Source organism: Amblyomma mixtum, chromosome 10 (assembly GCF_055824585.1).
Source record: "Amblyomma mixtum isolate Tamu chromosome 10, ASM5582458v1, whole genome shotgun sequence".
Lineage (NCBI taxonomy): Eukaryota > Metazoa > Arthropoda > Arachnida > Ixodida > Ixodidae > Amblyomma > Amblyomma mixtum.
The window spans coordinates 111,567,292-111,590,962 of record NC_143021.1 but is presented as its reverse complement, the minus strand read 5'-3'; the positions used below and the strand labels follow the sequence as shown (position 1 = coordinate 111,590,962).

The following is a 23,671-nucleotide window of genomic DNA, read 5'->3' as shown; positions in this document are numbered from 1 at the left end:
GATTTCATGCAAACTTGTGAAGGCTGCTTGATGCATGGTACTGCTTACATGATTGGGTAACATTTGTTTGTTTACTTATTTTTGTCGGCTTCCTTTGTTTAGCAAACGAACAGAAAATATTTTAGGCTTCCTAAGAACATTTAACAAGTTGTAAACAAATGAGTACGATGTGCATGTGAGTGTTTTAGAGCAGTCTCCGCATGCATGTGCACAATACGACAACGACCTGCGCAGCCGCAGGGTCATTAAACCTTGCTGTTTTAGATAACAATAAAAAAATATGAAGCAAAGCCTTCAGCGGCATTCAGGCGATCCACCCGTTGCCTCGAACAGGCGGAGAGCTCAGCGGCTCTTCGCGACATGAAGCCCGATCACGTTTTCACGCCTAAAATGAACAAATTAGGGTTTTCACATGTCCTTCGAAGCTTCGAACCAACCACAGTGTCGTCTTCCCACTCCTTTACAACCGTATCAGCCGAAACACTGCCTGTCGGAACCGAAACATCAGACGCAGCAGCCGTCGCGACGAGGCGCGCGCCGAGCGGTCAGGAGGCGAGTAATGGCGGCGTGATCACGTGATCAAAGATGGCAGCCCCCATGATACGCCGCTGTAAAGCGTCTATAGCACTGCCCGACGTAATTTTCCTAATACAATGTAAGCGGGATGCGATCGTCGGCATTTTTGTCTTGCCGCTTGTCAGTGCTGCCGCAAATCTTCTTGTAATCCACACAGATCATTGGCATGTGCAAGAAGTTATCAGGCTCTTTTTGCACGCAAATTTTATGCTTGCACCACTTCATAGTAGCTGCATACCGGCTCGATTCATAACATAGAAGTTCGCAGCGCTTTGCGACAAAACTCGTCTAGGTGGCAAACATGCGCCCTCCGTTTTGCGTGCCAAGATGGGAGCTAGAAGAAAATTAAAATCCTTGTTTAGGCGACTTGGTTCATGCTACAAGTCCTTGTAAGAATATTTTCATCCGTTTGCGCCGCCTTTATCGTGCTTGTTCTCAGATCTTGCGGCCAGGGATTTTTTCACTAACTACATGGACTCGTGCTGCAACCGAGCAGGACGAATTGCAAGGCTGGCTGTAGCACACTTGGCGCGCAATTATATAATATTATTATTAATGTATGAAGCCATGCGGCAGTCGGTAATTCTTTACGACTACATGCGTTATTAGAAATGTATTCCTGGCAGTTGAGTGATGTCATTGTAAACACTCTACTTCCAAAACAGGTGTTCCTCTGTCTGCTGCATTCCAGAGGGGAATGAAGAAGACTGCTGGTGCTGTCAAGAAATTAATGAAATTATCAGAAAACGGACGGTATTGCACCGGGTTTCAATCGAGCTGACTGTTGACAGGCCCAGTGAATGCATTGCCGACAGGCTCTGGTGATAGTTCTTATCACGAAAGTGGCCAGAGCATAGCACTGTTGCCTTTGACGGCTTGAAATCCCTTCGCTTCACAGCAGCGACTCCCTTCGCGGAGAGCTGCTTTTTTTGAGGGAAATAATGAAAGACCACATCGTCGCGGCCGCGGATGTTCGTGCAGCTGAGGGCTGCGCAGAATGCCGGCATGATGGGTCCACCGCTTCATTCGATGCTGCACACCTTTCTGTACCTCACCACAAGCATAAAAACGGACAAATAAACAAACACACGGCAGCTCGAAGCAGCTTATGATGGCGTGCACGCAGAAACAAGCACGGCCTCGAAGGCTGTGAAGCGACGGATCACCGGTGTTTACGTCACCACTCCGCGGTTTCCGGTTTGGCTCGCATCGTCAGGGTCATCAGCAGCGCTCGGCGGCCCGCGGGGGGCGGAGCTACCGCGTAATTTTAAATGGCGATTACGTCGCTCCTAAATTATGAATCTGTAAAAAAATTTCGCCAGCATGATTTATAAAGTTCCCACATTCACACGTGAGAATTTTAATGAATTCTAAAAACTCTTCAGCTTCCCTTTAAGAGCATTTACAGACCTGTAGCTTGTCTTTTTGCCATGCTAGGCTTTCCACAAGCAAGCAACATGGGGACAACATATAAACAATGATAAAAAGGAAACTATTAAAGCTGTCATTGTGGAACTTTATATCTGATTGTTTGATGCTGTTCTAAGCCAGTCTGCCAAATTTCATCACTCTGAGTGGAAGAATAGAAAAGTTGCCTTCGATCCCCTCATCCCCCCCTTAACAGAAAGAGCTCTTGCATTGGGCCTCTTCGATTTACCGCGCTCGGGCAGCCCGCTGGCTGCTAGCAAGTTCGCCTCTGACAGGAGAACGCATCATGGTGGGCTGGCGGCCACCGGAACCAGCCGGCCGGCAGTCTCGGGAGCGAGCAAGTAGCGGATCACGGAGGGCAGATGCTCTCTCTCTAGCTTCGCGTTCTGCTGCGTCTCATTGCTACGCACGCGTGCATACAGCAGAGATAGGCTGCTTGGCATCGAAAACAGTGACTTGCAGTTATTGAGGGCTGTGTGCCGCAGACTGCAGAACAAACAGCTGACCAAGCTCGCACCGTATACATCAGCGACGATAATGTGAGCGCGTGCCTTCGGTGCACAGTGTGTTGTGTAAGCTTCGAGAAATCCTCAAAAGCATGCAATGAGCAGTCGCAGTCTAACGGGTTTCAGTCGACACCACATAGGACAGAAAAACTGCCTGTATATTGTTTATCAAACGACACGCCGTACTCTTGGATTATTGCGTGTTTGTTTACTACGCAGTAAGTACATATATATGACTGCTATAACCGCCGACGATCGCCCCTGCATGGTGATGACTCTGCTGTGGTCGTTGCGATTTCTACGCTTGTAGCCTGCTTCCTGTAAGCTTCAAGCGCAAAAGAATCGGGATGCGTTTCGTTCAACTGTAGTCTGCCGGCCACTGGCTTTTGCTGCGGGCAAGGAATGCACGCATAATCTCGACAAAAAGCGCATATCAGCTTGTTGAATGTTTACCTAGAACAAGTGGGTGTACTGTACCGCCTGTTGCGTATTCATCTGTCCGTGTTAGAAAAAATTCTCCTGCGCAAACTACTGGACTATATGGGCTCAAACGCCGACTACAAGGTAGCTTATGGTAGCCTTCGTCTTTCGATAAGTAATTTAACATCTAAACTTGCCTGCATTTTCTGGAATCGGCGAAAAACTGCATTCGGCTGCGGCAGAACTTTTCGTCCAGGCAAGCAAAGAAGCTAGTTTGACAGGCTGTGCCATCTGGCGAGCGGTGAGGCAACCGATGTCACGGCTTGGGGCGAAATGCACCTCGCGCGGTTTCTTCGAATATGCGTGTCGTCTGCTCCTTGAAATTAATACGATCGGAAAGAGATATCATTCTTCTTTCTAAAAATAATCCAGAACAATGTTTAAAATAACATCCAAGACACTAATAAACGAGAGCTGGTCACTTTTGTTTCCCATCTTGTTTTCAATGCCGTCTGTTTTCGATGGTTCGGTCCGGACGTTACGGGAGCTTCATTTTAGCCTGTCGTTTGTGTTCGTGCTGTGTGGAAAATAGCGATATGCCGTCATACTCCGCGGACGAGAAGGCTGCTGCTGTAATGTGGCTTTCCGAATATAGGTCAATTCACTTCGTCTGTCAGGAATTCAAGAAGAAGTTCCGTTGTCGCCCGCCCTCGGAGAAATCAGTGCAAAGGTGGCGGAAAAGATTCGAGGAAAAGGGAATGGTGCGACGGAAGGAGAGGAGCGACAAAGGCAAGGCGCACAGCAGCATAGCAAACGCTGTTGAAGGAGCATTTGCATCGCACCCGCACTTGTCCTGCAGGCGCGCTGCGCTTTTGTTCGGGGTGTCTTTGTCAACGATCAGCCCTGCACTTACAAGTAAGGGATACCACCCGTACAAACTGCAAACCGCACAAGAACATTCGGAGCAGGACATGGAGCGCTGGCTCGTATTCTGTCGAGAAGAAAAGCAACGAATTACGCAGGATCGTGGCCATCTGCAGTTTTTGCTCTTCACGGATGAGGCAATTTCCCACCTGGACGGTCAAGTCAGTAGCCAAAATGCAAGGTATTGGGCGCAGGAAAACCCAAAATATTTTACCACAAGAAACGTACAGTCCACACGTGTCGTCGTTTGGTGCGGGATCTGGCGGGAAGGTATCGTGGGGCCTTTTTTTTTCGACGACACAGTGACGGCCGATTCCTACTTGGACATGTTGCAAAACAAGATTTTGCCTGAACTCGAAGGGCTTCACATGCAGAAAGAAAATGTGACATTCCAGCAGGACGGGGCTCCTGCTCACTATGCAGCGAGCGTCCGAAGTTGGCTGGAGCAAACTTTCCCCGACAGGTGGATGGGACGAGGTTCTCCCAACATGCCATGGCCGCCACGTTCGCCGGACCATACAACGTGTGACTACTTTCTCTGGGGCTTTTTGAATACACGAGTGTACAGCCGTGGCCGTGTGCCCAGCTCCAGTCAATTAAGGCAGCGCATTGAAGATGCCTGCCTTGCGATTCCGAACCGCACGAGGGCTGCAGTTTTCAAAGCGTACGAAAAAAGGCTGCAGAAATGCATTGAGGCTTCCGGGGGACACTTTGAGGTCTGAGCACGGTGCGCTGACGTGTGAAACATTCAAGGAAGCCCGCTGCTGCGCAAGATCGTATTAATTTCAAGGAGCAGACGACACGCACATTCGAAAAAACCGCGCGAGGTGCATTTCGCCCCAAGCCGTGACATCGGTTGCCTCACCCCTCGCCAGATGGCACAGCCTGTCAAACTGGCTTCTTTGCTCGCCTGGACGAAAAGTTCTGCCGCAGCCGAATGCAGTTTTTCGCCGATTCCAGAAAATGCAGGGAAGTTTAGATGTTAAATTACTTATCGAAAGACAAAGACTATCATAAGCTACCTTGTAGTTGTCGTTGGAGCCCATATAGTCCAGTAGATTGCGCAGGAGAATTTTTCGTAAGAGGAACAGATAAATACGGAACACGCGGTACAAATTTAGCTGCATATCGAATCTGTAATTATACACAGAATTACTGCAGAGAAACTGGCACTGGAATGAAAGGCGCTACAGTAAAGCCATGCGTGTCGGCGCCTCATGTACCGCATGTACTTGCATGATGATCAGTGCTAAGAGGTTCTTTTTATCTCTCTTTTTTTTTTTAATGAGCCAAACGCGAGGAGATGCATACATACGGTACTTCTCAGATATTTTAAGTATCTGTGGCAGAAGGCCCGAGCATCAAGCTGTACAACAGTTGGCGATGACAGAATCAGCGCTCTCCTCGATCGGCTACCGTAAGTGACAACTGTGTAGCCACATACATATGCTCACAGAGATGCTTCAAGCAGTGTGCTCATGAGGGCTTTTAAGGGGGGACATGGGTCTTAGAGCATTTCTTTTTATTTACAGACCAAATGCAATGAAACTGCACCGACTTACCTATTCAGTTTTTTCTGCTGATTTCAAATATGCAATTTGTTTATTTCTAGGCCAATTAGTTCCTGAGATATTAATATATATCATGCTATTGTTTGCTCTAACAATAGAAAAAAAACGGGCCACCAGAAATTTAATTTTAATGTGTGGGTAGATACTACAATGTGTGAGGAATGCAACGCTGGAAGCAGTTTTCAGTTTTTTGTCCGTGTGGACAAATGGGCTTAATAGTTAGTTTTCAAGTGAGTTGACCAGACATACAGTGCCAGAAAACATGACACACATGAAACTAACTATTAAGCCCATTTGTCCACACGGACAAAAAACTGTAAACTGCTTCCAGCGTTGCATTCCTCACACATTGTAGTATCTACCCACACATTAAAATTAAATTTCTGGTGGCCCATTTCTTTTCTATTGTTTCAGCACACAATGGCATGATATATATAATATCTAAGGAACTAATTGGCCTAGAAATAAACAAATTGCATATTTGAAATCAGCAGAAAAAACTGAATAAGTATGTGTAGTTTCATTGGATTTGGTCTGTAAATAAAAAAAATGATCTAAGACCCATGTCCCCCCTTAATAAAGGTCATGTTTCAGTCAAGCGTTTCTAAAAGCACATCTACCGTTGCACTGCGCCGAACGCAATGAAGACCATAGCTCCCGTATTGCGCTCAACCAACACCTCACAAAACACATTCAGCACATGCATCATGCATGCACGCGTCTGAGCGCATACTCGGAGCTGGAATCTGCAGCAGCTCTCGTGAAAGGCCTCGAACACCATTGCAATATCAGCTGGGCACACGAAACTAACAGCCGAAATATTTTGTGAATCAGAAGTATGCGATCGTAATATGAAGCGAGCGAGGTGGTGAGACGATCGAAATATGATCGCGCATACACACGCAAAACATATCAATAAACAGCGAGAACTACCGCAAAAGGTGCCATTGCAGGCGACACAATCGATATGCACCGTGGCCTACCCGAAACAAGCGCCTGCATGGCGCAAAACATGGCATGAAGAACCGCGGTCCTTCTAGTCCATATAAAAATGGCCGCGCGAGCTTCCCGCTACCATACCACCTCTCCGTCGTCTGGTAGTTGCCCGAGCGCTGCCAGCTGCACTCGAGGGGGCATCCACAGAAGCGAACATGATCGCCTACGCATCCCTCTGCCTTCTCTGTTTTCTGCTAAGCCCTGCACCGGACTCAGCACATTTCACCAGTTCTGTGATGCCAACATTTCTTGTTACAAATATACAATAAGGCATTTTTTTTCAAACATGGATGCATCCAGCGCATTGAAGGGAGACTGAAGCACTTTTTTTGAAAATCAGGCTGGCAGCTGCGCCCCACAGTTTTTCATGTTGTATACTGGAATATCGCATCCAAATAAGGCAAAAATAAGGGCGAATTGCTTTTTTTAGCAGAAATGTGCAGCCTGTGCCGCACACGGTGTGCCGCCGCATGTGATTGGTCAAGAGGTCGTGACGACACTTTGAGGGCCGGGGAAGCTGCCGATGCGGATCCGGCGCTGCGTTGAGTGCAGATCACAGCATTCCATGGTGTTGTAAAAGCGAATATGGCGGCTATTTTTTACTGACCTTAGAAAAGTATACTAGGTTTCTTCATTGCACGTATCACCTGAAACCAAAAAAAGACACAAGCAAAAAATTCTACGCCTAGCACAAGCACGCCAGCGTGCAAGACACGTATGCAGACCATGCGTAAAAGGTGCCAGTACAACCTCGGTTCGTATTCTCAGAAAGCAAGGAGTGCGAACAGTACTCAAGTCAATTATCACCACCGGACGCCTCCTGGCTCGCCCAAAAGAGCGTCATCCTAAAGAAAAGGCCCAAAGCACTGTGTACGAAAAATCCTGTTCTCAGTACCCAGCGCTGTAGGTTGGGGCAAGAAAGTATTTCGAGGAAATGATGAAACAGCACAAAGTTGATGACAAAATGAGCGAAGCACAGTGAGGCATGTGACCACAGGATAGTGACGCAATCATTACGCGCTGGAAACCAAACCAAATAAGCGCACAAGGCTGCTGCTTCACTTGTGGTGCGTACAGCAGGTGCCAGAAAATATTAATCGCTCCCTCGGAAACATTCGCCCTTCCTAGGTTTACAGTTTAGGTTCAGCGAGGTAGTGGCCAACTATGTGTGTGTTTAAAAGCCAAGCTAGCTGCAACTCGCCCGCTGCCACAACTTGATGAAGATACCGAATTAGGTTACGAAACATGGTGTTTTTTTTGCAAATACTTGGTTGGCATTCATTTCTCTCTTAAATTTGCATCTGAAATCAGACATCCATCGAACGCTTTCATTTTAATCATTTAGCTACGATTAAACGAGATGACGCATATGAAGAGCTTCGATGCTTGCTTGCTTTGATTTATTGTGCTTTGCATGCTTGCTTGCTTGCTTGGACACATCGAACAGAGTATAAAATCACTAACCGAGCCTTGCTGAGCACGCCTCAGGTGGTCTGGCCATCACCTGAGCTGAGGAGAGTGACATATGCCTGAGCCTCTATAAGGTTTCTGCAGGGGCTAAGTGAACACGTTTCCACTTATAGAAGAAGCGCTTCTTCGGAATGGTGACATGCCTCTCATGCGCGAGAAAATTGAAGGAACTGTGTAATGGTCCAGCCGTGCCTCTTTGACAGAAATCACTAGAGATCACACTAAGGAGAAGCTCTGCATGCAGCCGCTCTGACGAAAGTGCTTCGAGCAGAGTATGCTTGGTTTTGTCCGCTTGAATTCTCCCTCGTCACAGCAGCAAGCGCCTGCGCTTTGAGCTTATGATCTTGTGGAAAACAGTGGAAGACGACACAGTCGCGGCCGTAGTTCGTGGACACGAACGCAGAGCAGTACCTCGTGTTGAACGTGATGCTCAAGGTCGGCTGACACGCTTTGTACGTCACAACGCACTCAATACAAGGAACTATGCATGCAGCACGAGAAACAACGCTGGCTGAAAGTTTGCTCGGGTGCGTCGAAGTATCCCCGGCTCTTCAACGTGACGTCACATTGGCCGACATGGACGCGGTTTCCCTCTCTGCTGTTCTCCTCTCATGCGCTCGCGCGGGACGCGGGAGATTTAAACATCACACTTTCAATTGGTGATTGCGCCACTGTTTTAGCCAAAACCGGAAAGGTAACTTCACAGACGTTATTAGCAATGACACTACTTCAAAACCCTAGAAGGTTAGCCGATTCGAAAACTGCCTCGGTATCCCTTTATGGTGTGTTGTTCTAGTGAAGGTGCTAAACAAAAATGTGTATCTCTGAACGTCAGGTTACGAAAAGTGAAGTACCGTATTTACTCGCATAATGATCGAACTCGCGTAATGATCGCACCCCCGAATTTTGTTGGCAAAATTCAATTTTTGTTATTCCCTGCGTAATGATCGCACCCCGAACTTGCCGCTTCAAATTTGTCGTGTGCCAAGTCTAGCCAACGATGATCGATCATACTTGGCATCTGTCTGACAGATGGCACATCCAGATTACCATCTTGCTTTGTCAGCATTACAGCAGCAGCCACCTGTTGGTTGACCTGCAGTCACACGGGCCGCCTAAATGCGGTTATCTCGAATCACGGTTCGCCGTTGTCACAAGGCTTGCTACCATTCTGGGTTGCGGTGCAACGAAATGACGCGATGATACAGAGCGAAGCGACATTTGCCAACATTTTGCAGCACATTTGGTGCAGTGATGAGAGTGGCGTCCGACGACGCTGTCCGGTTGCAGCACTGCCTCCACGACCGAATACAGTGTCACGTCGCCCGCAAGCCGCTTGCGCCAAGGAAACATCTCTGCGGCGGATCCCTGATGCCAGCGTCAGAAAACTGTGTTCCAGTAATAATGTTCTTTGTTCCCATAAATGATAAGCCCTGGGATACAGGAATGTCAGAAGTGAAACCTCCTTGAGGGTCGCTGGCCTGTACCGAGTTGCTGGTAGGAGTAATAACTGCGATACAAGCTGGTTTTATGTTCGCAGCCGCATAGCAGCTGCCGCCGGTGCAGCTGACCCAATCTGCTTGCACGCGAGCTCCGCTGCTAAGGCGTCGCTGAAATCGATCGTATATATTGCTTTTAATATGAAACAAATAGGTTGTCAGTAAGGCAGCGCCATAAGTAGAACTTTCATTATAGATAGCGTTGGTCAATTCAAAAGCGCCGTCCGCTGTGGTTTCGATACGAAACAAGTTAGGCCTAGCGATGACTAGGGAGTCAGAGCGCCGTCATCCACCGCGCTCGCGGGCTGCACCATTGCGGTAAGCACGCAGAATCTGGTGCTGCGAGCATTGCAAATGTGTCGCCTAATTTAGCTCTGCGGCAGGGACTGGACATTTTTCGGCATAACGGCGGTAAAATGCATAGCTTGAGCGCCGCACGACGTTTCTGTTGTGCGCTGTTACTGCGCCATCGGACAAGATCGAAGGCTGCATAAAAGCGCCTTTGCGCAGCACTACACACACTGCTTATTTTGATGCGTTGCTCTTGGAACGTACGTTCCTGAAGCAGGCCAGCTCGTGCGCTTTTCGCACTCTACCTTCTTGGTTAATGCGTAAACCGATGTCGCCAAGCTCGGTTCGCGATAACCGCGTTTAGCGGCGTAATAACCGCGTTTAGCGGCGTAACTGTGGGTAGCGCACCCGTGTGACAAGGGTAGCCTGACCTGCAACTTGTTTGCGTTTTCGGTGCTCAAAAATTTTTTGTAGAAAATTTACCCCGTGTAATGATTGCACCCCTAAATTTGCGTAAATTTTTTGAAAAAAAAAAGTGTGATCATTATGCAAGTAAATAGAGTACTTTCTTGCATCTAAGTACTTTGTTATATTCAGTAGACAGAAAGAGCCGTTTATTTTAGATATGTAGTCTTGTGCAGTCTCCCTTTAGGGGGGGATGTGGCGTTCGGCAAACATTTTTTAAATTATTTCTTGTCATCATCCTCGGCAGCAGCTGACTACACCCACTGCAGGGCAAAGACCTCTCCCATGTCTCTCCAATTAACCCTGTCCCTTGCCAGTTGTGGCCACCGTAACCCCGCAAACTTCTTAAACTCATCCGCCCACCTAACTTTCTGTCGCCCCCTGCTACGCTTGCCTTCTCTTGGAATCCACTGCGTTACCCTTAAGGACCAGCGGTTATCTTGCCTTCGCATTACATGCCCTGCCCAAGCCCACTTCTTCCTCTCGATTTCAACTAGGATGTCATTGACCCGCCTTTGTTCTCTCACCCACTCCGCCCGCTTCCGATCTCTTAACGTTACACATATCATTTTTCTTTCCATAGCTCACTGCGTTGTCCTTAACTTAAGCTGAACCCTCTTTGTTAGCCCCCACGTTTCTGCCCCATATGGGAGTACCGGTAAGATACACCTGTTGTATACTTTTCTCTTGAGGGATATTGGTAAACTGCCATTCATGATCTGAGAGAACCTGCCATATGCGCTCCACCCCATTCTTATTCTTCTAGTTGTTTCCCTCTCATCATCAGGATCAGCTGTCACTACCTGCCTTAAGTAGACACGTTCTCTTACTACTTCCAGCTCCTCGCTACCAATTACGAACTATTGTTCCCTTGCTAGACTTGTGAATATTACATTAGTTTTCGGCATGTTAATTTTTTAACCCCACCGTACTGCTCTCTCTGTCTACTACCCCTGCCACACTAGAAATTTAATGCCATTCTAATCGAATCACATTGGCACCTGAGGTCATCAATCGGCTGCTACTCGGGAACATTTAATGTCATTAGGTTTGAGTGACATTCGCCATCTCGAACCGAATGTCTACGCTGGGCACTAGATACGCAGCGGAAACAAGTGATGCAAAAAAAGTAATTTGGGTGTGAGTGTGTTACCAGAGGCGGCTGTGGATAGCTGTTACTGTGTGTCTCAGCAAGGCAGTGGCCGAGCGTGAAGCAGGGCCGTCGATCATTTTGGGCTGCATGTTTCTTGCTGGTTGGCGTTCTCACTTCATCTTTTGAAAGGCATTTTGCACACTGTCAGCCATTTTGTTTGTTTACATTTATTGTTTGTTGACTTAGTACTTGGCCTGGCTTTTGATGGCTAAAGTGTTGCAGAATGGCTGGAATATTTCAAGGTTATAATATTGCACAGAAATGTTCTCACCCATATTTGAAACACTATGGAGCAATTTCAGTCATCTTTTATGCACGCTGAAGTCTTTCAATTGTACTATTTTTTTTTTGCAAGGCACAAATTTTTATTTTGAATTTTCTGCGATGAAGCATCAGTTGCTTATTCCATACAAGAAATCTAAAATTCACAAATTTGCAAAACAAAGAATGTCTTGGCCTGCAGCACGTCTCTAGGAATCCAGAAAAGACAGGACGGGGTCAAAATAGATCAAGCCGCCATGAAGAAATCTGCTCTAGAAGGTTGCTACGTGGACTGAAGACTGTGACTGAGAATATCGCCCATTGTTTGAGCATTTCCCCTGAGTGCAGAGCTGGCGCAGTTCACAAAACAACTTTTTTAGATCACTTTCATCCGTGAATCTTTGGAACAGCGTATAGAGAACGAGGAGGCGTACAGGTGGTGCAGCAGCCTTCGATGAATGCTGTGCAGGTGCCCTGGAGATGCTGCAGCTGACGTCAGATGAGCCTCGGCTGCTGGACACTGTGTTCTACCGGTGTGACCACGACGGCTGTGTCACTTCCCTGGGCCTCTCTCCGGACGGCCGCTGGCTGGCCTCTGCCAGCTGGGACATGGGGTGGGTGCCGACTAGCACAGCATTGCTATTTGATCCTGCAGCATGTTTCTTTTTTTTTTGTGCGGGTCTCTGGCATTATGAAGGACGCATGTTAGAGACCTAAGAGAGAGAGAGAGAGACTCTTTAATGAAGTGCAGAGAATTTAGCCGGCGTTTAAAAATCGCTGGCATGCTACTCTGCGTAGGGAGGGGAATTCGGGAGATAAAGACAAAAGGAGAGCAGTGTGGAAGAGGTGAAAAAAAAAAAACGAAGAGAAAATGCGGCCATGAAATGGGTACTGAGGATGTAATGGCGAGTATTGATGTAACCTATGGAATGATGAAGCGCATAGTCCGGCAAATGGGCTGACAAAGTTCACTTCATGAAGAATGCATGAAGGTAACGTGCGAGTGAATTTAAAGCTTATCAAGATGTCCAATGTCTTTTAAATATGTAAATAGAAAGTTCATTGCAAGTCTCTGTTGCCTGAAGCAGGCTAAGGGACCTAAAACTTTGTCCATTGTTAGGGGCACTGGACAGAGCTTCTGCAAGAGACCTAAGACAGGATTTATAACTCTCTTTGTTCCTGCAGCATGTTTTGTTTGTGCAAAAGCCACAGGGCTCTTCACACAAGCAACAATCTTGTGTGTGGAGTAACTCTGGTAAGCTCGGCTAAGTTTGGATTGGAGGGGTATCACGCGAGCTGTAACCAATGGGAGGGTCGCCTTGGTCAAATCTAGCATAGCAGCAGCCCCTGCAGAATCGTGCATCATCATCATCATTGCCCACTGCAGGGCAACGGCCTCTCTCATGTCCCTCCAATTAACCCTGTTTCTTGATCTCATTCGCCCACCTAACTTCCTGCCGCCCCCTGCTGCATTTGCCTTCCCTTGGAATCCACTCCGTTACCCTTAATAAGGACCAGCGGTTGTCCTGCCTTCGCATTACATGCCCTGCCCAAGCCCACTTCTTCCTCTTGATTTCGACTAGGATGTCATTAACCCGCATTTGTTCCCTCACCCACTCCGTCCGCTTCCACTCATGTGCGGCTTATACTCATTTATAAGCTGCACTTTTTTCATCAAATTTTCTCGGCTGTGGATTATACATGGATGAGGCCTATAAACACACTGTAGTGCAACTGCGACTATTTTCAGGTAATGAAGAAGGTGGCGACAGATACGCACATTTCATTTCACCAAAACAGATGCTTGGGCAAGTTGGTAACTCATTTTCACCGGAACAGCGCGCACTAAGACACGGACAAGAAGGGAGACACGACACACACGAGCGCTGTGTGTGTCGCATACAGCGCTCGTGTGTGTCGTGTCTCCCTTCTTGTCCGTGTCTTAGTGCGCGCTGTTCCGGTGAAAATCATTTCACCATTCATCGCGGCTGTCGCGCTAATCGCCGTTGGATGAGCCCTGCTCATGGGCACTCTCACTACTGTTGGACGAGCTCTCCTCATTGGTGTGCCGTCCAGGGCATTGGACAGCCCCGTTAAAACCATTGGAGGTGGTGTCCGCTGGCAACGGACACCACGCGTGCAGAATCCAACTGCACACTTGCTGGAGAGACTTGGTTTATGCAGCCAGGTTTCCGTAAAACAGCAATGTCAGATTCATGATCAATAGACCTTATGCGAAATGCACTGCCATCTAGCGGTCACCGCGCGCGATCCGCCATGTTGGAGGATAGCCGCCAGATCAGCGCGCCGGATTCACAGCACGTACCGCTACACGCTCATTGCGCGCGCTCTAGTTTCACCATCCTCAAGATGCCCACATATTGCTCAGTGCCTTGCTGTACGGGTCACAAAGATGCCCAGGGGAAAAAGCACTTAATTTGAGCACATTTCTGTTTTTGCACTGCGATCCCCGACATCCGCGGCACAAATGTTGCAGAACCGTCTCTACATGTCGAGGCATCGCGCAACACATTTCGTTATCTCCATGCAGCTAATGAAATTAGAAATAAGCTTTGTAGGTACGAAAAAAATATCACAGAAAAGCTGGTTTTCTCCTGCTATTGCCCTTGAAGTGCTGCGATTATCGGCCTCGCAAGAGAGTAATCGTGATCAGCTGTTCAGTGGTACGGGTCTCGCCTTGTGTGAACCGTCGCTCCTAGCGTTATCCACCGCAGCGATTATACGCGTTAGTTTTAGTGCGAATATATGTTTCCACGGAAACACTATCAAGGATTCACTTCATTTGTCATGCAGCACACCACTCCGAGGCTCTTCGCAAGGCTGCTCACCACTAGTACGAACTTGCCGCGCGAAGCAACTTTAAGCAATAGAGCAAACAAACAAATGCTGCATGAACTTTTCAAGGAAAATAAAATGCGTCGCATGTTGAGAGGCCACATTTTGCGACACTACCAACATGAGCGTGAGGTTTACTATTGTTTGCTTTCGGCGCCGATGCAACACACAGAAAACGCTACCACAACAACAGCAATTCAAGTGGCACGCCCTTTCGCAAAAAGTATCGAACCAAATAAAAACTGACTCAAACTAGACCAAAATGCGCACATTTTTAGCCGTAAACGAAAATTGTATTTGCATCGTACAAATCCTGGTCTTCGGCGTCGGCAGAGTGACGTAGGACTCCATGAAAGACGTGTAGCTCCGTACCTGGTGTCGTTCGGAAAGTGTTTGGACGCGTAATAAGTGTCTGCGAAGTCACTTGGAAACTTGGGCAGCAGAGACAGGTCGACTGACCATTCAGTCATGTTTACAGGCTCAAGTGAGAGGAAATAAGACTTTCGAGCCAGCACAGCCGTAAGGAAGCTATCGCAGGGTGTGCCTAAATTCAGAGAGCAGAGGCAAAACGAGCTTCAGTCATCCTCCAGCATGGCCACTTTCCACTGGTTCTTGTTTTCTCCGATAGATGGCAGCAATTTTGCATAAGGTCTATAACTCGAGCTTCAAATGAGTGCGCCTTGTTTAATAAACTTCTCGTGTTTATATTAATTATTTTGAAGCCAAATGTTGACCCTGCACATGTGAATTGTCCCTGATTCACTTCCCACCTTGCACCTCTCCTCACACTCATTACAGGTACTTTCAACTTGTCAAAAATAGGCCTTACCTTCTTTTCTTCACTTGCCGAGTCCCACAGTTCTTTCTTAATTCATTCACTCTTTTAGAGGAGTCCTCACTGATGCTGTAATTATAGTCCTTCAGTTTAGTGCAGTTCTTTATAACTTTCATTTTATGCCTATAGTCAGCAAGCTGCCGCGGTGGATCAGTAGTTATGGCTGTTGACCCGAAAGACGCGGGTTCAACCCCAGTTGCGGCGGCCATATTACGATAGAGGCGAAATTCTAGACGCCCGTGTACTGTGCGATGTCAGTGCACGTTAAAGAACCCTGTGTGATCAAAATTTCCAGAGCCCTCTACTACGGCGTTCGTCATGGCCTGAGTTGTTTCGGGATGTTAAACCCCCATAAACCCTAAACGTTACTTAGGCACGTATTCAGCACTAATGTCTGCTATTTATTTAGTAATACAGTAAGCGTTATTTATTAGGTTGCCACTGCACAAGCAAGCATGACATAATAACTGCAACTTGTTAGAAAAGTACTGTATGGAAATATGAAAAAAAAAAAAAAAAGCAGGACAAGAAAGAACACAGCAGCCAAAAGCAGCCCATACCCTTGAAATGAATGTCGTCGATGTTGTTTCTGACGGGACCACTGCTTCTTTCTTAATGTGATGATAAGAAGCTTCGGTTAATCAAGATCTGAAGTGCGCTCTGAGGCAGGGCTTGTCCGAGTGAGCAGCAAGTGGTCCTTCTCTTTCCTCACCCATTTCCTTTGCTGTCATGTCCACCTTGTAGACTGCTTACAGTTCTCCCATTTGAGACCAGATGGTGCCACAGGCGCGCTAGGAACTCGGTGTCAGTGCGGGCCTCGTAAGTCACCAGTGTGCACGCGGCGCTGAAATATCTCGGGTGGTTGCTGAACGTGTTCTTGCTACGAACATGTGGAACAGCAGAGGAGGTGGATGCTGTGGAACTGGGGCAGAGAATTGGTACGAGATCGTTTGTGAGTTCCACGGCCCTGATCTGCACAAGGACTTACTGCCCCTGTTCGCGCTCGTTCGCCATGCACCCTTTCCGAATGAGCAAACATCACAAACACCTCTGGCGGCGCTAGATAGCTTACCTAGAAAGAAAGGTTTTGATTTTGAGAAGTCTGCCAGGGTAAATGCATGAATTACCCGCATGAACAAGCTGTTCTGCCGCCGAAACTGGCCGTCAGTTGCTGGCTGTTGTTCCTGCATTTGGTTTGGTTTGGCTTGGCTTGGTTTGGTTTGGTTTATTGGGGTTTAATGTCCCAAAGCAACTTAGGCTATGAGGGACACCGTAGTGGAGGTCTCTGGAAATTTGGGCCACCTGGGGTTCTTTAACGTGCACTGACATTGCACAGTACACGGGCCTTTAGAATTTCGCCTGCATCGAAATTCAGCCGCCGGGATCGAACCCGTGTCTTTCGGGCCAGCAGTTGAGTGCCGTAACCACTGAGCCACCGCGGCGGGGTGTTCCTGCATTTGTAGCAAGACCACAGGGCTCATAGGTTAAGGTGTGTGGCGATTAGCAACTGAAGCATCTCGGACCGAATCAGGAATGGAAAAGGACCACTTGCGCTCCTGCGTAGCGTTGCTGTAGACTATGCAGTGCACATCTGTACGAATGGACAGCACTTACTGTCAGTCTGCATGTTGCTTGTCATCTCAGTGCTGCTGTTGAACTTCGCTTTTGGAAATGTGGTTTTTGTGGATCATATTCGGAATAAAGCATTTGTGTTACGGCTGCTGTGCTCGCTGGTTATGCCTCCCTCATGGTCCATGCGAGACAGTCACTAAAAGTGACCTTGCAAATCAGTGCTCACAGTTAAGCTCATTGCTTACCACCAATGAGACCTCAGGTATTTTCATGTCCTCATATGGAGTGCATGTGTGGTGCTTCATATGTGTACATATGGGGTCCTCTATGTGCTCCATTGTTATGTGAGGCTGATGTAATTGTGCACTTAGTGTAGCACAGACCATGTACCCATTACGACAATGATCTGCGCAGCCGCAGAAGCTTTACACCTTGCTGTGGTAGGCAGTAACGATAAGCTAACATTCAGCAAAGGCAAGCATTCAGGTGATTCAGTTGATGCTTCAAAGAGGCAGAGCTCAGCGGCTCTCCGTGACATGAAGCTCGATCACGTTTTCAAGCCCGAAGTGATTAAATTCGGGTTCTCACATGTCCTTCGAAGCTTTGGCCAAACCCTGGTGTCGTCTTCCAACTCCTTTACAACCGTATCAGCTGCAACACTGCCTGTCGGAAGTGAACCATCAGACGCAGCAGCCGTCGTGACGAGGCAGGAGGCATGTAGTGGTGGCGTGATCACATGACCAAACATGGCGGCCCCCATGATGAGGTAGCCAGGTGCTGGAAGTAGTAGGAGAATATGTCTATTTAGGGTAGGTAGTGACAGCTGATCCAGATCATGAGAGGGAAATAACTAGAGGAATAAGAATGGGGTGGAGGGCATATGGCAGGTTCTCTCAGATCATGAATGGCAGTCTTACCAATATCCCTCAAGAGAAAAGTATACAACAGCTGTAACTTACCGGTACTCACCCATGGGGCAGAAACATGGAAGCTAACAAAGAGGGTTCAGCTTAAGTTAAGGACAACGCAGCGAGCTATGGAAAGGAAAATGATAGGTGTAATGTTAAGAGATCGGAAGAGGGCTGAGTGGGTGAGGGAACAAACGCGGGTTAATGACATCCTAGTTGAAATCAAGAGGAAGAAGTGGGCTTGGGCAGGACATGTGATGCGAAGGCAAGGTAACCGCTGGTCCTTAAGGGTAACGGAGTGGATTCCAAGAGAAGGCAAACGTAGCAGGGGGCGGCAGAAAGTTAGGTGGGCGGATGAGATTAAGAAATTTGAGGGGATATGGTGGCCGCGGCTGGCGAAGGACAGGGTTAATTGGGGAGACATGGGAGAGGCCTTTGCCCTGCAGTGGGTGCAGTCAGGCTGATGATGATGATGATGATGAGGTGCTGTAAATAGACTTATATGCATGTGTGACATACCCCTGACTGTCGTCCCCAGCCCAGCTGTTGCTGCAACTAGCTGGGGTTAGCGTACCAGGGTGAATTTTCTTCATTGCCAGGGGAAGTGTGGCTTGAATGGCCGTCCCTTTCCTCCTCGCCTGTGCAGGATCAAGCTGTGGGACATGACCTGCATGCAGTGCAGCCAGACGTACGTGGCAGGTGAGACTCTTCTCTTGACTGCTCTCCTGCCCCCCCTGTGTTACAGTGCATCACAAAACCATTCCACAGCGCCAGCACTAGATTGCTTTCCTCGTACAGGTTGTCTGCATTGTGGGCAGTACAACTCGAAACGGATGAAAGACGGTAAAAAACGACACGGACTAGCACCGGCTCGCAACTAGGTTTTTATTGAGAAAAAAAATAAAATTTCAAGGTACTACATCCAGTCAAGTTTGCGATTACAGTAGAGCCAAATATAGGGATATGAATTTTACACTTAATGAATTCTTCATTCAACCGCTCTTGCCCTCATTTTCGGACAGGTCTGTTGAACAAAACTGGCTGCTTTTTAAAGGGGTGGAGACACCAAATTTGTGGTTCGCGCGTTCTTAGTTTCAAACGTTTCTTATGGCTCCAGGAAGCATGATACACACTCAGAGATTCATATATTCACAGTGAATAATTTATTATCGCATTTTTAAGTGAACAATTTTCGGTTTCGGTTTCGGAACGCCGAGTTGGACAGTGACGTCACAGAGGGGGAAGATCAACTACTTCGCTTGGTCACGTGGGTCCACAAAAGTTGTGACGCACCTACTGCTGCATCGTCTGCTTTCTCACACACGTGCTGACCAGCGCATGAAAAAAACAACAGCATGTCTAGTACCAGCAGCTCGGATTCGGACGGATCTGAATCCAATGAGTGAGGACATCGACTTTTTTTTTATCGCACGCTAATATCGCCTTCGCGGGTTCGCGTGAGGATGCGAAGCACTTTGCAAAATGCCACTAAGCATCGCTGCGCCGCTCTACCCAAGCTGCGCCCACAACCGGTGTCACACTTCGCCGCCGTGCAGCAGTACCTGAGCGCTGCTTGGGATGGTGTACAAATATCACAAGAAAAGACAAAATCGCCTTGTTATCAGAACTGCCAGCTATACTCGAGCAGCGACAAAGCATGCCTGCTTATGTTGGGAGCTTTCGGCAACGGCACCGCTCGCGAGCGCTCCGGGCGACGTGAGCTCTGCTGCTGCCTGGCTGCCGTGGTCGTCGCTAGGCCTATAGCCTGTTTCGCAAGCGGCCGGTGCTTCGGAAGTCGCCTGCGCTATAATAAAAGGAATACTTTTCACAAATAGCTTTAGTGTCAACAGCATCATCTCACAATAAAATAATAGTATGGTCAGTCTCCTCGACGCCTTCGGCAGCGGAGCTAGCGTGCGCCAGGCGAGCCGGACCCCAACGTCGGGCCAGCGGCAGCTGCGAGGCGGTTCTGGCAAGAAAATTGCTCATATCACCGTTGTTACCTCTACCAGCAGCTCAGTACTGGTCAGCGATCCTCAAAAATGACACTTTTTTCACATTTCTTGTACCATGGTTTATTATTTACGTCAAGAACACTCCTTAGCTCGCTTTTATGACGTCGGCAGACGGTATCCAGGCTGGCCGACCGGCTGGCAGGCACGGCGTACTTCACGTCCGCACAAAACAGCCATGCTACCAGCAAGGATGCTTCCTAGATTCGAGATACGACAGCATGACTGTACTAAAAGTGGATCTTTCGGCAACGACACTGCCTGCGGCAACGCCGGGCGACGACCTGCGTGCTGGTCCCAGACTGCCCTAGTCGTCGCTAGGCCTAAGCTGGTTTCACATCCGACTCCGCAGCTGAGGGCGCTTCGGGACTGGCCAGCGCTCAGAAACGTGCTCCGCTCGGCACCCCTTTACTGTGAACTCGTCCCACAATAAAAGATATGTTCGATTTCCACGACGTCTTCAGCAACAGAGCTAGCAGATGGCAAGCGAACCGCACCAGGTTTCAGCAGCACAAAACCGGCTATGGGATGAAATTTGCTTGCATCGCAGTCATCACTTCTATCAGGAACTCGGTATTTGCCAACGATTGTCAGAAACGATGCATTTAATTTTGATATTCACATATCCCAGGGTTTGCTATGAACGTGAACAAACAATACTGTCGCGTTCTTCGAATGCCGGTGGTCGGCACGAAGACTGGCGCAGGCCGCCCGGCTCCAAGGAGTGCGCCCTATTTCATCAAGACGCTGCCGCTCTCCGGGCTCGCATTGGCTGCCGCTTCCCGTCGTTGCGTTTGTCGCGAGCGGCTCGCCGTTGACATCTAGCAGGCCGAACGCAGGCGGCGAGCTGCAATTGGACGCTGCGACGCTGTTCGCAACGGCGCGCCGCAAACCGAGCGAGTGGCGGTTAGCAGCAAATGGTGCGTCGACTGCGCTCACGCGGCTGTGCCCCGCTCATCATACGTCATTGTATTTTGGTATGACGTCACTAAAACTTTAATTTGTTTACCCCCTTGTGACGTCAGCGTTGATGGCGCTAGCGATGGGTCTAGATCGTGAGAGTGAGCATTTAGGTAATCTTTGGAACCGAATTAAAATATTTTTTAAACGTTTGTTGCGTCCAACACCTGGCTGTGAGTGCCCTTGCATACATAGGAATCCCATAGCAGGCTTTTTATAGCTTCAAAATTTGGTGTCTCCACCCCTTTAAGAACACTATGACAAATCTAGTTCACAAATGCATATCCTTGGTTTCCATCTTAAACAACAAAACTAATCCATGTTTCAGTAGTCTCTGCTATCACTTAACCAACAACAACAATAAAAAACGTTTGTACAGAAAGCCTAAGCATATTGCCACGCGCCTAACGCGCCGCGCGGCCTCCGCGCTGAGTCGAAGACGACGACGAAGTGGCGGTGGGCTCTCGTGGCGCGCTGTTCTGTTCTGTGTCGTGGAAGCTGGCTCCATAATTAAAAGAAGGCTCCCAGTCTTGGGTTCTTCCCTACGTCTACTTTCACGGCTCCTCTGGTCGTGACACTGGTGGAGGTGCGGGGGGGGGGGGGGGGGGGGGGAGGTGAGGTGACAGGGGGGTGGAGGTGCGGGGCAATATGTCCACCTCGTTGGCCTGGTAAAAAGACAGTGAATACTTAAAATCTTATTGTTCCATGATTCGTGCTTCCAAAAACAAATAATCACCTGCCCGCTGTCTTAAAATCCAATCCCAAAAAGTTTAGGCGTGTGATATCTCCTGATGGTACTTATAGCCATATTTCATTGTGCAACGATGACTGAGCTACCATATTACTTCATAAAGTCAGCTATAAAATTCCAATAAGGAGGGTGTCTGGCAGGAGCCTGTTTACAGGATGTGTTCCAAGGCCTGGATTGGGAATAGTTGGGGATAAGAGTTAATGGAGATTCGCTGATGACATTGCCTCGCTAAGTCACTCAGGAGAGTAGCTGCAAAGCGTGATCAATGGGTTAGACAGGCAGAGCAGAACGGTAGGTCTTAAAATCTTAGGACTTAAGGCCTTAGGACTTAAAATTAAGTCTGCAGTGCTGCTCCGCCCACATTTGGCCTCTGCGCACAGAATTTCTCCACGATGAAAATGTAGTCCGCTGCTTAAACGTTTCTTGTTACTTGAACAAGAAGCTAATTGCGAGAAAAAAAATTGTAACCTCTAGAATTTTGATACGTGGATTTTCAAACAAGTGAGGTGGCGCTGCAGTCGCTAGCGGGCTCGTGGAAGGCAACAGGCCAGGGAGTGGCGTCGCGCTAAGGTGGTGAGCGCCGGTTTTCAAGGCTTGTAGGCAAGTTTTCAGTTTTTCGGGGCGCTGACCGTGTGATGGCACACGTGTCGCGCAGTGCGAAAAGGGGGATAGCTTCGATCGTGTCCCTGATCTCCTCTGTCTCACGTAAGCGATGCTTTTAACTGTGATCACGCACCAGCCAGGCCAACTTCTACCCTTGTTAAACTGGTGGCCGATCTGGTGAAAAGTTTTGATTCCTGCAGTTATTTTCTTTCCAAGCCCTGGGGTCTTCTGTTTTGTGACGAAAGTTATTGCAAAGTATTCTGTAGAGATTCATAAAATTGCGCTTTTTAGATGTGTGGTCATGGAAAATTGTGAGGTAGTTGCGCTTGTTATGGTCCTGGCACACCGCGAATTCGGCGAGTTTCCGACGACGGAGCGTCACCATCGTGGTATCACTACAGAGAGAGATCAGAGCTTTCGTTGATTTCAGTGCCGCATTTCTTTAACCAGGGCGAAAGCGAAGAGGCCATAAACGAGGGAATAAACTTGAAGATTTGTTTTATGATCTTCATATTTTCTGCGATTGGTATCACTCACCCTTTCGTAAATTCGTAAAGAATGAAAATAGAATGATTCTATTTGTCGTGCACAATTCCTGAGACGTTGAGGAGCGTAATAAACCTCTGAGTTTTTTTCCTACACATGCAGTAGAGTATTAGTTATCTTTGTAAGAAAAGTTTGCATGCAAATATACGCATGCATAAGTACTGAGAATCTAAAAAAAACAATAGTGCCATCATAGAGAACAGGGCTTTGTGAATATGCTGGCATAAAAAAATTTCCTCACACTCTAGTTAATTATTCAATATCCTGGGGTGATTTGATGAAGGTGTTTTACCATTACCCAAGAACTGTACCAGGTATGGCTGACAATAAAATGCATTACTGAAATGAGCGTAGAATTTCATATTTGCACCAGATTTGGTTACATATCTCATGCACAAATAAAGAAAAGACTTTTCATTGCCTCATCCCCTGTCAATCTCACTACATGCCTCTGTTGGTAGCCTGCCTGTGGCTGCTTCTTTCCAAGCAGGCTTCGCGATTATGTGCTGCCTCATGAAACAGCTTATGACTAGGGGTGTGCGAATATCAAATTTTTCGAATACGAATCGAATACGAATACTTGGTTCCGAATATCGAATAATCAAGGACAGACGCATTTAACCACTACAAAACATTTATTTGAGCACCCAAGAACATCACAGTTCAACTATCAGTGAAGAAATGAGCACAAAAGGTGTGTGTGGCTGCACAAAAAGTATCAAAGTCTCGAACATTGTCCTTAGAAGAGTGGAAATATCAGAGAAGATGGCTAGTACACAGCATTGATCAAGGCTAGCTTGCCATAAGCACTAAAGCGCGTTGCTGGGATGAAGATAAAAGGTTGTCGTGAAGGAAAACCGGTTGCTCCACATGGTCAGGCAGAAGTAGTTCCCTTCTAGCTGAAACGACTTCTCCAGCCACAGAAAATGCCCTCTCAGTTGGCACTGAACTGCCACGTATTGCGAGGTATTTCGTGCACAGCTCTGACTATACCATCTTCGCAGGTATAGCCACAAAGAAGCTCACCAGTGCAGTCAGCTACTGCATGGCCCAACGTTACGCATTGCT

The 23,671-nt window shown here is 47.8% G+C and overlaps 1 protein-coding gene across 2 annotated transcripts in view; it reads left to right on the top strand.

Annotated features, from left to right (window-relative positions):
* LOC149326683 (methylosome protein WDR77-like) overlaps nucleotides 1-23,671 on the top strand; it is a 72,658-nt gene that overhangs the window by 7,607 nt on the left and 41,380 nt on the right. For both annotated transcript variants that reach the window (XM_089563195.1, XM_089563196.1), the window contains exons 3-4: nucleotides 12,030-12,174; nucleotides 18,378-18,430. In XM_089563195.1, the coding sequence (XP_089419321.1) occupies nucleotides 12,030-12,174; nucleotides 18,378-18,430 (198 nt within the window). The remainder of the gene's footprint in view (nucleotides 1-12,029; nucleotides 12,175-18,377; nucleotides 18,431-23,671) is intronic.